At 42.1% G+C, this 14235-nt stretch overlaps 2 protein-coding genes across 3 annotated transcripts; both read left to right on the top strand.

Annotated features, from left to right (window-relative positions):
* The first annotated feature begins 156 nt into the window (after positions 1-156).
* Positions 157-5372, top strand: tekt2 (tektin 2 (testicular)). 2 transcript variants are annotated; one of them, XM_027011551.3, is made up of 11 exons: positions 157-587; positions 1325-1399; positions 1618-1798; positions 1982-2107; positions 2427-2632; positions 2720-2863; positions 3069-3183; positions 3375-3482; positions 3581-3724; positions 3856-3935; positions 4684-5372. In XM_027011551.3, exons 3-11 carry the CDS (start codon positions 1643-1645, stop codon positions 4880-4882), a joined length of 1278 nt encoding a protein of 425 aa, XP_026867352.1. In that variant the 5' UTR covers positions 157-587; positions 1325-1399; positions 1618-1642; the 3' UTR covers positions 4883-5372. The 2 variants fall into 2 exon arrangements, with proteins under 2 accessions (XP_026867352.1, XP_081561999.1); XM_081705873.1 differs by lacking the exon at positions 157-587 and having other exon boundaries at positions 763-1399; positions 3587-3724.
* A 1234-nt stretch (positions 5373-6606) lies between these two features.
* On the top strand, positions 6607-9213 carry LOC113578349 (free fatty acid receptor 3). Its single transcript, XM_027011533.3, has one exon. It carries the CDS (start codon positions 7979-7981, stop codon positions 8960-8962), a length of 984 nt encoding a protein of 327 aa, XP_026867334.1. The 5' UTR covers positions 6607-7978; the 3' UTR covers positions 8963-9213.
* Positions 9214-14235: the final 5022 nt, after the last annotated feature.

A 14235-nucleotide genomic window follows, 5' to 3' on the forward strand; every position in this document is an offset into this window, starting at 1 on the left:
TTCTATCTAAGTAAAGAGATCTTGTGTACCTGATATATTAATGTGCAATTACTGAGAAATAGTTGGCAGACACTACTTTTCTGAAAGGGAAAAAGTCTCATGAGTAAATGGTTTCCTCTGTGACGTGTGTGTACACCGTGTACTGTTAAACAGTAGGATAAGCATTAGTACAAGCAAAGAAATAACAGCATTGCACTGATTTAGTGTACAAGTTCCTCAGGTAGTGCTTACAGACAGCAGTTTGTAAGACAGGCAGCAAGTTCTGAACTGCAAAACAACATGGAAGACTTTGCAAACTACGGATGTGGGTAACATGGTGTATATGACAAAAACAAAGTATCTGATATCAGTGGCAAGGGACATTAAATCATAGGAAAAAAGTGTAGAAGTGGGGAAACTGACCTTGGGTGATTAAACCTGGGGGTATAATGTATGATGTAGAGGCTAACAGCTTTTTTATTTTTGGAAATTGGCTGATGCACATGTCTTCTGTGATTGACATCTGGAATTCCTTGTGGCCCTGGCTTTCTCTGTGAGTTTCCTCCTGACCCAACTGCTCAGTTTGGATAATGTATTCATAGTAGAAGGTAAAGTATTCCCAAAGGTCCAGACTCCTTTTTGAGTCCTGATCAAGTTGGAAGTTTTTTTATTTTGTTTTGTTTTTTTGTTGGGGTTTTTTTGGGGTGTGTGTGTGTGTGGGGGGGGGGGGGGGGGGGGTGGTATGGTTGATTCTGTCCAGGTACTGGCTGGATAAGAAATATCTCACACAGTTGTTTAATTTTGAAGTCTTCTACATTTTGAAACCTGCTTATATTAAATATCCTAATGTTCTTAGACAGGGTAGCTTATTTTTCTAATATTGTAGAGATAATTAGTTAAGGTCTGCCAGAGACCATGTCATGAGGCTATGCTCAAGTTTCAGCTTTTGCTGAAATCTATTGTTTGGGTTGTTGAGAATCAGGTTTTGAATCGTCTAAGAAGGTTTTAAGTCATCCCTGTTGTTGAATTATAAATTGGGTTGTTTGTTGTTGTCGTTTAGGAAGATTTATGATCTTTCATAAGAGGTGTTTTTAGAACCTTATTCAGGAGATCCCTAGAGAAAGATCAACTTAAAACATTTAAAAATTCAGTAGCATTGGGATCTTCTCTTATTTGCACGTTAATGTCCTTTTCGTTATAGTAGACAATTATATCTGCATATCTTTAATTTGATTTTTATTTCAATAATTTGATATCTACTAATAATACTGTCGTCCAAACGGCGATCTGTTTACCGTTGCTACGGGATTTCGGTTAAGAAGCGGTTGCGTCTGCCTGTTGCCAGGAGACAGGACGCTTGTAAACGCTTTGCTGTTAGACGCGCACACAAAAGGCGCACCCGCAAATTCCAGCACTTCGGGTAAGTTAACAGGTTTGGGAATTACATTCGCAGTCGCGCTTTTTTGTTGCTGTTATTGTTGCCTACTCTGTGTTATGAAATTAATTATAATTTTTATAGTACCTATACACAGTGAAAAGGAGAAAATATTCTTGCGTAAACACTCTTCAAAGCCTACTTAAATAAGAGAGGCTACTCCTATGACCAGTAATTCAAACACATTTATTCGTTATCCACAGTTATCCTTGACACAGACCACCACACATGGCCACCCTAAGCATGAAGCCAGGTCTCCGCTGTGGCGTCTCGGACTGGGAGAACAGCAACAAACAGATCTCACACACTGCTGAGCACATGAGACACACATCTCATGAGATACGACAGGAGGGGAGAGCTCTGCGGGATGAAACGACCAATAAGGTAACAAATCCACTAGGAAATCCACTAGGGATGGAGCTGGATCTCAGTTGTGACACCAAGAAGGTTTACCACAGAGACTAAACTTGAGCATACCAAAAATGTTACAGATGAAAGCTAGATAGATGAACATAAGAAAACCTGAACAACACTACAAAGCTTCTGAGTTCACTCTTTCACCTTCAGACGATCTGGGATGAGTATGATAACAGCTGTCGGCTGAGTGACAGGATTTCTGACGTCGTGCGCTGGAAGAAGATCCTGGAGGACTATGCGCAGAAAGTGGACGTGGAAATGGATGCTCTCACTCTAGTGAGTCTGTAACACAGAACTGTGTGTGATTGTAACAACTACAAAAAAAGCTGATATCTGTCTGTATAGTGTCCTTGAGTCTGAGAAAGGCACTATATCCATGTAAATAATAATAATAATAATAATAATCTCTACACAGAAATATAGACACATTGACATCGTTAGTCACTCGTAATTATGAATGTTTAGATGAAGCCGTAGAAATAGTAACATCTTAAAAAGTGTCAACTAGCTAAGCATGAGTCTATTAGCTAAATAGCCCAACAAGAAACCTTTGAATCGTGTGCAAATTTTGACTGAAACAGATGTCTCTCTTAAGGCAAAGGAAGAACTCGAGCGTGCTCTTGTAGCGACGGCGCTGCCACTAGAGGTCACTGCTGAGTGCTTGACTTTGAGGGACGGTCGGCGGGGAAACGAACTGGTGATCGACTCGGTGGAGGCCGAGCTGAAGAAGGAGGTGGAGGTGATTGACGGGGCGCAGCGTGTCCTGCAGCAGGGAATTGGGCAGGCCTTCGAACAGCTGTGGTGAGACGCACAAATCATGACCAACTTCACATAATCCACGCATATATGCCCCGCCTTATAGTCTCTAATGGTGACAGACGTGTTTAGTTTGCTACAGGAAGCCCGTCACCAACTGACCCACGACCTTCAGCACAAGATGGAAGCGTTGGATGTAGACATGTCCTGCCTGTCGCTCAATGTAGCCTCACCCGAGATCTCACTGAAACACGATCCCACTAGAGTTCCAACTGGGTAAGGTAGCCAGTTAGTGTGCTAGCTTTTCATATTCTGGATGAAAACTGTTTTTAATATTCTGATCTCAATTAATGCTATAGGCGTAATCCACTAATCCCATACAGGAAGGGACGGTGTTAAGCCATTAAAGCTGGCAACGAGGGTGTCGCAGTAAAGTGCTTCTGGCGTATTTCTTACATTCTGCCTGAAATTGCGGTTGTAGTTCCACAACTCCCCAGCAGTGGGAGCAGTTCAGCCACTACAATATATCTCGAGCCAAAGCGGAGATGCAGAATTCTCTGCAGCTGAGAGAGAATATCAGCCTCGGTAAAGCTCAGGTGAGAGAGGCGATGTGTACATGGGTGTTTGGTTGTTTACCTCTGAGAATGTTTACCTCATCTCTTGCTAAATCTAAAATCAGTCTATGTCTATTTTAATTTCATATAGATAAACAGATAAATAGACACACACACATTGAAAGTGTGTGAGAGAAATTACTGTATTAAAACACGTATTTCTTCTACTTCAGGTGCAAAATGAATTGGATGCTCAACGCATAGCTACAGAGTTTGCATTACGTAAGCGCACTCATCATGTGGAACAGGCTCACCAGGAACTCCTGTGGCAGCTAAAAACTGTAAACTTTAAAAAAAATAATCTTCCTCAAAGTAGATTGGTAGGGAAGGTTGGGAAGTATATTCTTTTTCGATTTGTTTGCATCCTGAATTTTGTCAGACACAGGATGAGATTAGTGAGCTGGAGGAAGATGTCCATGGACTGGAGAAGGACTTGCAAGCTAAAATGGCTCCTTTGAAGCTGGTGCACACGCGCTTGGAGAACAGAACCAAAAGGCCAGGCATGGATCTGTGCAGAGACCATGTAAGCCTCAAAACCCAAGTAGTTAATCTCTTCTTTCAGCAAATCCTTTGCAAAGTTTCAAGTATAATCCTGATTTGCTTTATTTCTTAATGTGTGAAGTGTTCTGATTGGCTCTCATGCCCTCTACTCAGGTACAGTATGGGCTGGTCGAGGAGGTCAAACAGCTGGATTCGACCATTTTGGCTCTGAAACAGAAACTGGCTAAGGCTCAGTGAGTCAATCCTGTTTTCATCTTTCTTTCCCAGTTTGTCTTCGGTAATGCTTACGCGTTGATTATTCAGTTCAAACTAATACTTTAAGAAGTAATATTGCATAACAATAATCTACAATACTTATTTAAAGCCATTTCTTTTAAACTACATTCAAGACATCACACTGCTTTCTAGGTCCATTAAGTCAACATTTTGGGGATGAACAACATACACTAACCACACACTAATAGAAATATCTACTTTGCACTTACATTCACTGCCAACTTAATTAGGTAATTAGCTTAGTTTGGATAATTAGGTTAATTACTACCTAACCAGTAGGTGAGTGTGTCAGTCTCTCTTTACCCCATTAATCACTGGTCAGTTTTTGACTACATGATCACTGCTGACTGGATGTTACTTTAGTGGCAAACCATCCTCAGTACAAAAGTTAAAGTAGTGTATGAATGTGGGTGCTGCATTATTGTCAATGTATTAAGTTGTGTTGAAGTAGAGGAATCAAGATGTAAAAATAAAAATCTTATTTGAATTAACACAATATGTATAATGCAGTAATTATATTATGATTATCATTGCCTACTAAGTGAAAAACTGCAAATTTGACTGCATATATCTAAAGAAAGTTAATTGCTAATTTGTCTATATAAAAGGCTGCTTCCCAGCTTTGAACATATGAGTCTTAAAATAGTCTTTAAGATTGGAATTGATTCAGAAATCAAGTGTCTGGTTTCTGTGTCTTTTTGCTAGGGATTCCTTGCAGTCCCTGCGTCAACATGAAGCTTGGATGCTGGAGGATCTCTCTCGTAAACAGGAGGCCATATCCCTGGAGCAACGTAGCACCCAGACCCGTCAGCGCCTGACCTTTGCTAATCAAACTGACACCTCAGTCTCAGCGGTGGTGCCCCTCACCAACTCCAGCAACAGGCACAAACTAGAGCTGGCATAACCGACGCACTCAGCCCCATCTCCTGTTTAAAACTACCCAGTCAGCCCCATGTCCTGGTGTAATCTACTCACTCAACCCCATGTCCTGGCCTGACAGTCTAACCTTTCCATGCATCATGAAGTATCAATCAAGTGCACTGGGTAGCACATGTATTTTCCTAAACTAGGCTTATTATATTTCAAAACAAGTCTTCCTAGTCTTACCCTTATAACACAGAATAAAAGATTTGTCTTGCAGGAATTTTACATGTTTTACATATATTGATGTGGTTTTGTTTCAGGTCTATCTGTATTCTTCTTAGTGTTATGTAGAAGACTTTTTAGTTGGAAAACAAATTACCAGATTAACTATATATATATAAAAAATTTTCTCCTAATGTCATTGCTGCCATAGCAACAATTCGCAGTGTGTGTGTGTGTGTGTGTGTGTGTGTGTGTGTGTGTGTATATATATATATATATATATATATATATATATATATATATATATATATGGGTTCACAAACCTTCAAGAAACACTGTACTGTATTATGTAATTGCATAACAATTTTATGTAAATGAATAGTTCTAGTACAGTTTCAAATGCTGAACACTGGTAACAATTTCTTTCTAACTCTGAACCTGTATAAGGATTTTCCTTTATTCATAAGTGATTTGTGTGTTTCTGTGATGTGGCACATGGATATTGTATGATGTTCACTATTAAACCTAAATAATGTGATGAAATGAATGAACTAAACTTCTCTGGACTTTTATTAGTTTTTAAATAACATAATGTGTTATACTAGCGTTCAATCAGAGAAGGGGTAAAAATGATGGATAAACATGTAATCAAAAGTTTCATAAATTAAAATAAAGTACATTGACCAAATAGTCTATTTTGTTTATTCTTGGTTGGTACAAGACTATAGTCTGACCAACAGTAGAAAAGTGAGATACTAGCCAATCAAAACTGCTGATTAGTGTGGCTTCAGGGATCCACTGCTATGCACATGCCCAAGCTGATGATATTTGAAGGGCTCTGTAATGTAAATATATTATCAAGATGACTGTAAACCTGACCAATAAAATCTGTGATTTTCCTTTTGGAGTTGGGAGGGGTGTTAAGTGAGTAGCTGTCTACCCCTCCTCAGTAAACTCTAAACAGGGTGTTACAAACGGAACATAAAGAATGCAAATGCCACAGTCTGTCTTGGCAGGACAATGTGTTACATCTACAATGAGGCTTCAGGAAATAAGACAGATAAGTTGAGTCCTGTGGCACTCTGGTGTGGAGTTAGCAGAGCAGCTAAATGCAATTATTTCTGTTCTGTTCACTGTAGTCGCATTCTGAGCACTGCTGAGCTGTATTCTGAAATCCTTACAATATAAGGTCATGTGTTACCTGTTATGTATATTGACAAACAGTGTTTGGGTTTTTGTTTGGTTTTTTTTGGGGGGGGGAGGGGGTGTCAGTGCAGAAAGAATACCTGTTTTATGCACTGTACATTGATTGTGTACGCTAAGTAGTTATCATTGTGTATAATGCCTGTAAGGTTCTGAGCAATGACCATGTGATGTAGCATCAATACCATGGCTTTTGGTTGCTACTAAAGTTTTGCCTTTCACCAGCAACAAATGTGATAAGAACTTCCATCTTCCATCCATTCATGCCTAAGCAATCTGTGTGCAGTAATGAACAGAAATGAGTGTCCAAACACAAAATGATATATCAGTTCCATCTTTTTATATGTGATCTCTTGTTACAGGATAGAAACACAGTGTGATGGAAATCTTCCTGCACAGGCTGGAGAAACAATATAATGATTGCAGCAATTGCTGTGCAATGAATTGACTCATAAGCAAGGGAAAGGGCGTCTGTAAGGGAGAGGGCGACTGCCCCACTTTCTCAGACCACCTTTATACTGTTCATCTAAAGCAGTGAGAAAAAGGATCTCCTATCTTCCCAGCACCAGTATCAAGAACCTGGGTGGGTCAGATAGACAAGAGGAAGTTCCTGTAACATCCTAACTTACTGCACAAACTGTTCAAGTGGTTGATACAGCTCTCATTATTTATAATTATGTAGTGAACAGTGCATTGTGGAACACAAAACAAAATCATGGTTATACGGTACGGAGAAATGGCTCATCAGAAAATGCAGGCAAAATTTGTACACCACAGAGCTTTTGAAGAGTCATTGAAGAGATTTTTCTGTTAGTGACTGGTCAAACATTTGGGTTATGCACCTCTCCATCAAGTACAGCATGCAATTTATTTGTGGTTTCATTCCATATTCAAACCAGGAAACATGACCACTACCACTGCTAACTTGCTGTTACCTGTAATATGTACAAACCACTCTGCACATAGTCCTTTGCATATCAGATCTGGCTATAGACCAGCAAAAGCGATGAGTGCAGATTTTCTTGTGTGCTCATATCACCCACACATACACGCTCACATACGCTCACACGCTTTACACACCACATGCAGGCATAAACAGATTTTAAAAACCTGCAGACTGAATACATTAAATTCTTCCCCATCTATAAAGGCATAAAGTTTACCCAGTAAACCAGTATCGTCCCATCACCTGCTTTTTTGAGTCAGCCCCAGGCATTACCATCAACCAACTGCTTTTATGGTTTTATGATTTAAACCTCATTTCATTTAAGGAGATTAAGCTGGACCTGGATGGGCACAGCTTCCTGAAAAGCTCAATTATTCTGAACCATTTCACTAAAGGGGTCAGATACAGCCTTCCCTTCTGTCGTTTGCACTGAAGGCAATTAAATCGGGACCTATCCTGCTCCATTAATGACGCCTGGGTACTCACTCTGTCCACATCAAGCCAATCCCTCCAAATGCACTAACCAGACACCTTTAAAACCAGACATGTGGCGCACACCCTTAGCTACACTAGATGGACATCATCACGCTGTTTTCACCTTATCTCTGGATGTTTTTGGCTCTCTCACTTTCAACGTTACATTGGATTACTTCGAAAAAATCTGTTATTCACCTGAGGATTTCAGTCCACTAAAACACATAACAGAAGTGTCTTTAGAATAAGGCCTTTTACAAGATTTTCTTATGCTCTGCAACAACAGAAAGGATGGGCTTATTTTCTGTTTTTGACTGCATCTCCTTGACTGTGTGCTCTTTCACCTTCTTGCTCGGACTCCCTGCCAACCTCCTGGTTTTCTTCATGTACATTCACAAGGCTAACAGACGTGGCGGCACTCCAAATGTCGTCTATGGGATCAACTTGTGCTTATCCAACCTGGTTTTGGTTGCCTGGATGCCTGTAAAGGTTGTTGAGATGCTTCTCCAGAGCTGGATGCTTCCAGAATTGCTCTGCCCTATCTACAACTTTTTTCTGTTCGCCTCGCTCTATGGCGGGGGGCTCCTGCTCACCGCCGTGGCAGTCGGACGCTACCTGAGCATTGCCTTCCCCATCACCTACAAACTTTACCGCCGGGCTCGTGCCTCCTGCCTTGTTTGCGCCCTCTTGTGGACCATCGTGCTCTTGCATCAGAGCTTCACCTTCATGGCAGAGAAAGGCGGCTATGTTGTGTGTCTGGACCAGCGCAACACATCCAGGTGCTACGAGAACTTCACGCAGGAGCAGTTGGACGTGCTGGTGCCACTCCGACTAGAGATGGCACTGCTGCTGTTCGCGGTGCCACTGCTGCTGTCGGCAATGTGCACGCTGCGCTGCCTGGCGCTTGTGCGGCGCTCGCGCCTGCCAGCCGGCGGCAAGCGGCGCGTGCTGGCCGCCGAGCTCTTGGCGCTCGCAGCGTTCGTGGTGTGCTACGCGCCGTATAACGCCTCGCACGTAGCGGGCTTCGTACAGAACGGCAACGTGGAGTGGAAGCGCGTGGCTCTCATCCCCAGCTCCTGCAACGTCTTCCTGGATCCCATCATGACGCTGATGCTGTCGCCGCCGGTGACCGGGGGTCTGGTGGGATGGCTGTGTAGGAAGCGAGCACCGCAGCACCGGCGCACGGCCGTAGTATCTGCAAAGGACCCGCAGATGGGCTGTCAGTCTGGCAAAGCCGACAAAAATACAGAAGCCTCGTCAGCGAGAGAGACTTAATAAGATAGAAACATCTGAGTGGACCCACGGATGACTCAAAGAACGAATGGGAGTTAAGGTAAAACTGGTGGCAAATGGCAGGTGTGCAACATCGCAGGAGACCTGCCAGTTCATGAGAGACAGATCACAGAGACGCTGCACAGACAGATGTGAAAAGAAAGTCTAGGGATATATTATAAATGTTTGGGAGTACGAAAACAGTGGAGAACCTAAGAAACATGCATAACATACATTTTTGTTTGTCTTCATACAATATATCTGTAAACATATATATATATATATATATATATATATATATATATATATATATATATATATATATATATATATATTAGTTATACAACATCAAAGTAATAAATTATATAGATTTCCTTCCTGACAAATGTATTTTCCTTTTGCTCATGGATCATATATTGCTAAATTTTAAAATGTCTACTTCTCTGTTTTTTTTTTGTTATTTTGTTATGACAAATTAATGCTTAAAAAAAAAGATTTTCCTGTAGGGTCAGAGAAATTGTGACACCTTGTACACATTGTGTGAAAGGTGCACTTAATATCGGGAAGTATGTAGTTAGACTAGATAATGAGTGCCACTGTGTGGCATTTTTATAAATCAAGACGCACAGACGTCTCTCGACGATGTTAGACATTTATTTAACACGAGACACAAACGATAAACAACAACGACGACACACATAACAAAGCTGTGAACTACATACGGTACATACGGTGCACGGGTACAGAACTGAACTCCAGCACGAACATGAACAATGGCCGACAACTAACTACCGTGACACAGGGGTTTATTAAATACATACACAAACGATACGTGTAACAAGGGGCAGGTGCGCTGGATTGAAGCGACAACAAGAGGGCGTAGTTAGAAACACGAAGGCAGTCAAGTGAACCGCGTGATAAGTGGGAAGGGGAGCGCACCGTTACAATTCACAGCCGAGGCTACTGCACACATACCTTCTTCCCTTGTGTTAAGGGTGATGTAATCTCCACTTCCCTTGTGGTAAGGGTGATGTAATGTCCACTTCCTTTGTGATAATGGTGATGTAATGCCCACTTCTTTTGTGGTAATGGCGATGTAATGTCCACTTTTTTTGTGGTAAGGGTGATGTAATGTCCACTTCTTTTGTAGTAAGGGTGATGTAATGTCAACTTCCTTTGTGGTGAGGGTAATGTAATGTCCACTTCCCTTGTGGTAAGGGTGATGTAATGCCCACTTCTTTTGTGGTAATGGCGATGTAATGTCCACTTTTTTGTAGTAAAGGTGATGTAATGTCCACTTCTTTTGTGGTGAGGGTAATGTAATGTCCACTTCCCTTGTGGTAAGGGTGATGTATTGCCCACTTCTTTTGTGGTAAGGGTGATGCAATGTCCACAAATGTAACACAAATACGTCTAACATAACATACATGTCTAACATAACACACATACATGTCTAACATGTGACACACAGACATGTCTAACATAACACACATACATGATTAACAAATAACACACACACAGTCAAGAATATTTGCCTCCAGAATAAAGTAAACTACTCCGATAATGGTAACTTGTTGGATGATGATTTTATGGGGGAAGGTTACACTCAGTCTGAACCAACCAGACAACTGACTTCCCTGATCAGAGCAGACATTTGGAATATACAGTGTAAGCCATCTTTGAAAGAGGAGGGGTACACAACTACAAGAATCCAGTGCAGTCTGGTGACTTTCCTGCTCAAACCTGATTTCACCTTATCAGTTAATTAACACTTAGAAACTGTGCATAAAATACATAAATTAAGGTATGTTATGTAATTCAGTTCTCTATTTTTTTTAAAACATAATGATCCAGTATTTATTAAAATACCCTTTGAAGCTGTATTTAGAACCTGAATTTATCAAAATGACCCAATATTTTTTTTCTGTAAATAAAGACATTATATGTGTGAATTCTGTGGAGTAAAATTTGTGGTGGCTTTAGCAGTGTGACTATAATTTTGGTGTAATGTAATTTACTGCTATTACTGCTATTATTACTGCTATTACTGCAGCTGCAGTTGTTACTGCCACCTAGCTACCTTATCTCTCATAAAAAATGCAACACGATGAACCAGCTCCCTCTGGTGATGGGGCCTCAGAAATGCAACAATGACATCACTAAAAAGTGTGAGATCTTCCAGAGATCTTATGGTGTGAATACTGTAGTGGTGCTTTTCTCCATCCGATTCCTCTTCTGCTCCTTCTGCTACTTCAACTTCCTCTGGATTTGGTGTCGCCGTTGCAGACTGAGGGCCATCCGACTCGTCCTGGGCACCCTGCTGGTGTTTGCTGAGGTGTTCTGGGCAGCCTGCTGGTGTTTGCTGACATGTTCTGGACACCCTGCTGGTGTTTGCTGTTTGCCTCTTGCCATTCAATACCTCCCATATAGTGGGTCCCTTCAAAAGAGTAAATCCACCATGTTGCATGGACAGTAGTCTTTTTAAGGTGCTTCCTGTTCCAAACAGAGTGAATATGAGACACTATACATATTCCAAACAGAAGTGCTCAGTACCTGTGATGAAGGGCTCAGTGTGTGTGTGGTGTGAGGTGGGGCACACGGGCAGCCCACAGACACTGGTGTGAGGTGGGGCACAAGGGCAGCCCACAGACGCTGCTGTGTCTGGTATGTTCCCATTTCCCAAAATGGCTTGTTTATTTGCTATGGCCATATGTTCAACTCTGGAGAGACAAAGACTGTTCTCAGCCATGCACAGCTGAGTGGGGTAAAGTGACCGTGAACATGACAGTGAGCGAGTAAGGATGACGCACAGGAAAATAGCTGGTTCCATGATTTATTTGGGGGATTTCTCTTTAGTTTGATTGAATGGTTTTTTTTACACACACACACACACACAAACTGTTCCTAGGTTGTATCATAAAACTAATAAATCAAAAGAAAAAAAATGGTGTAACAGCTTGAATGCCGCAGGGCAAGGAGCAGGACATACAGACTTCCTCGATGGAGACAGACATTTATTAATACACGAAAAAGACAATGGCACATAAAATAAATGGTGAACATGAATACAAATGTGGCCAATATGAACAATGTGAACAAGACCATGAACAAAGGCAAAGACTGACAAACATGTACACTCCCACAGCGGTTTAAATACACAAAGATATTACACAATAAACCATGTACAGGTGTGTGCAAACAACAACGAACTCCCACAGCATGCAGGACTCTCAGTATATGTGGTGGAAAGGCAAAGTCCGTGCCTATAACAGGGCAGTCCTGTACTGCCTATAACAGGGCAGTCCAGTCCTGCAGGGTAGTCTGCTTGTGCTCTGTGGCAGGTCCACCAGTTCTGAAGGTATGGGCACAACATTCAGTGGCAGGACTAGAGGCGCAGCTATATCATTCAGTGGTGACAACTTCCTCAAAGGGACCCAGCCTGGACATACAACATATCGCACCCACCTGCATCATGGGTGCACACAACAATGATTAGATGCACCTGTAGACACACTGAAGGTGCAGGTACACACAACAAATATAGGCACCTGTAGACACATACAGAAGGTGCATAGACGCAGTGCCCGCTGGAAGTGTAGGTGCTGAAGGTGTGTCCTTAGCCCTACAGGACATGCAGAGGGGCACATCCGCCCTGAGACCCTGAGGCAGTCCTCCCCCAGGGCTTTGGGTGGACCAGGCCAGTAATCAAAGCCTGTATGAGGAAGGGGGAGAACACAGGCTACATCCACACTAGACAGGGACCTAGTCGGCTACACCAGACCACCCACACTGCGGTCCCCGTGGAGCCCTTTGACCTTCCATGGTCTGGGCTCGGTATCCCTAGGCCCTCCCCAAGAAATTCCAGGGGGTGTTCCTCTCCTCCTCCTCCAGTGTGACCACAAACACCAGTTGCAGTCCTCTCCCCAACATCCAGGGATCCAGGCAGCAGCTTGGGATGTCCCTGAGAGCATCCCCATGGGAAGTCCGTTTAATATAGAGGGTGTAGGTGTCTTGTGGTGGTCGGTCATTCTGTAGCGGCCTGGTTGCTGCTGGGCAAGGAGCAGGACATACAGACTCCCTCGAGGGAGACAGACATGAAAGAGACAATGGCACTCACATATAAAATAAACAGTGAACATGAATATAAACACAGCCAACATGAACAATGTGAACAAGACCATGAACAAAAGGCAATGACTGACAAACATGTACACTCCCACAGCGGTTTAAATATACAAAGTCACGCTAAACTATGTGCAAGTGTGTGCAAACATGGGCGTGGCTTTAAGCAAGACAATGAACTCCCACATCACGCAGTGGGATGTACTACATGATCAGTGGGAAGGGGAGCACATCGAGACATACTGGTAAATTATATATATATATATATATATATATATATATATATATATATATATATATATATATATATATGTGTGTGTGTGTGTGTGTGTGTGTGTGTGTGTGTGTGTGTACCAATATGTTTGATATATTGGTTTTATAATACAAGCTAGGAACAGTTTGTGTTCAGAGCATAGAGTTGGGGGATTAGTGTAACTCCCTGTAAATATTTTGATGTATTTTATTGGTTGCTCATTGCAACAGACACAGTTATGCTGTGCCTTTAAGAGATAGCTAGTTTGACTTGAATTCAGTTGAGAAGAGTGGCAAGAATTTGTAGGAAAACCATTACCCTTCTGCTAACTTTCTCTGTATTACTTTTTTGGGAATGCTGTATGATTCCTTATACTGTTCCATTTATGTAGTACGATAGTAGTCATGTGGTCAGGTAGTCATGTGATCTGGCTTGGTGTGGTCAGGGTAGAGAATAAATGAGCCCTTCAGAGTATCCACACCGGCATCTGTGTCACTCCATGCTAAATCCGTGCATTGTGGTTACCCTGAAGCACCTGTTCCTCACTCCAATATAATCTTATTGCGAAATCCATTCTTATGGACAGTGATCAAATCAAAGTTGACTGTCTCTCAAGTCAGCCAGAGGGGTTAGGATCAGAAATTAACCACCTCAGGTTACTGCAGTTGGTAAAAATCATCACTGGAGGCCCTATATGTGTGGTCTGCAATGCTCCAGTGCCCATCACAAGCACTTCTGTGGTTGTAAAATAACAGACTGAATTCAGGAAAATGGCAGACTGGCACAGATGTTGTATAGCTCCTCAGCACATCCATGGCAGGCTGGCAGCTGCTGTCCCAAGTGAAAGGCACAGAACACCTCATGAACACAAACAATGGTTGGCATGTTGAGCATAGCCTGG

Source organism: Electrophorus electricus, chromosome 2 (assembly GCF_041902795.1).
Source record: "Electrophorus electricus isolate QZ-2024a chromosome 2, ASM4190279v1, whole genome shotgun sequence".
NCBI classification, from domain to species: Eukaryota; Metazoa; Chordata; class Actinopteri; order Gymnotiformes; family Gymnotidae; genus Electrophorus; species Electrophorus electricus.

Excerpts from the sequence above, each read along its gene's own strand:
- tekt2 (XM_027011551.3), top strand. The coding sequence starts at position 1,643 with ATGGCCACCCTAAGCATGAAGCCAGGTCTCCGCTGTGGCGTCTCGGAC. Across the intron at positions 3,725-3,855 it reads TGGATCTGTGCAGAGACCAT|GTACAGTATGGGCTGGTCGA; the intron begins GTAAGCCTCAAA and ends CCCTCTACTCAG. Across the intron at positions 3,936-4,683 it reads CAGAAACTGGCTAAGGCTCA|GGATTCCTTGCAGTCCCTGC; the intron begins GTGAGTCAATCC and ends TCTTTTTGCTAG.
- LOC113578349 (XM_027011533.3), top strand. The coding sequence starts at position 7,979 with ATGGGCTTATTTTCTGTTTTTGACTGCATCTCCTTGACTGTGTGCTCT.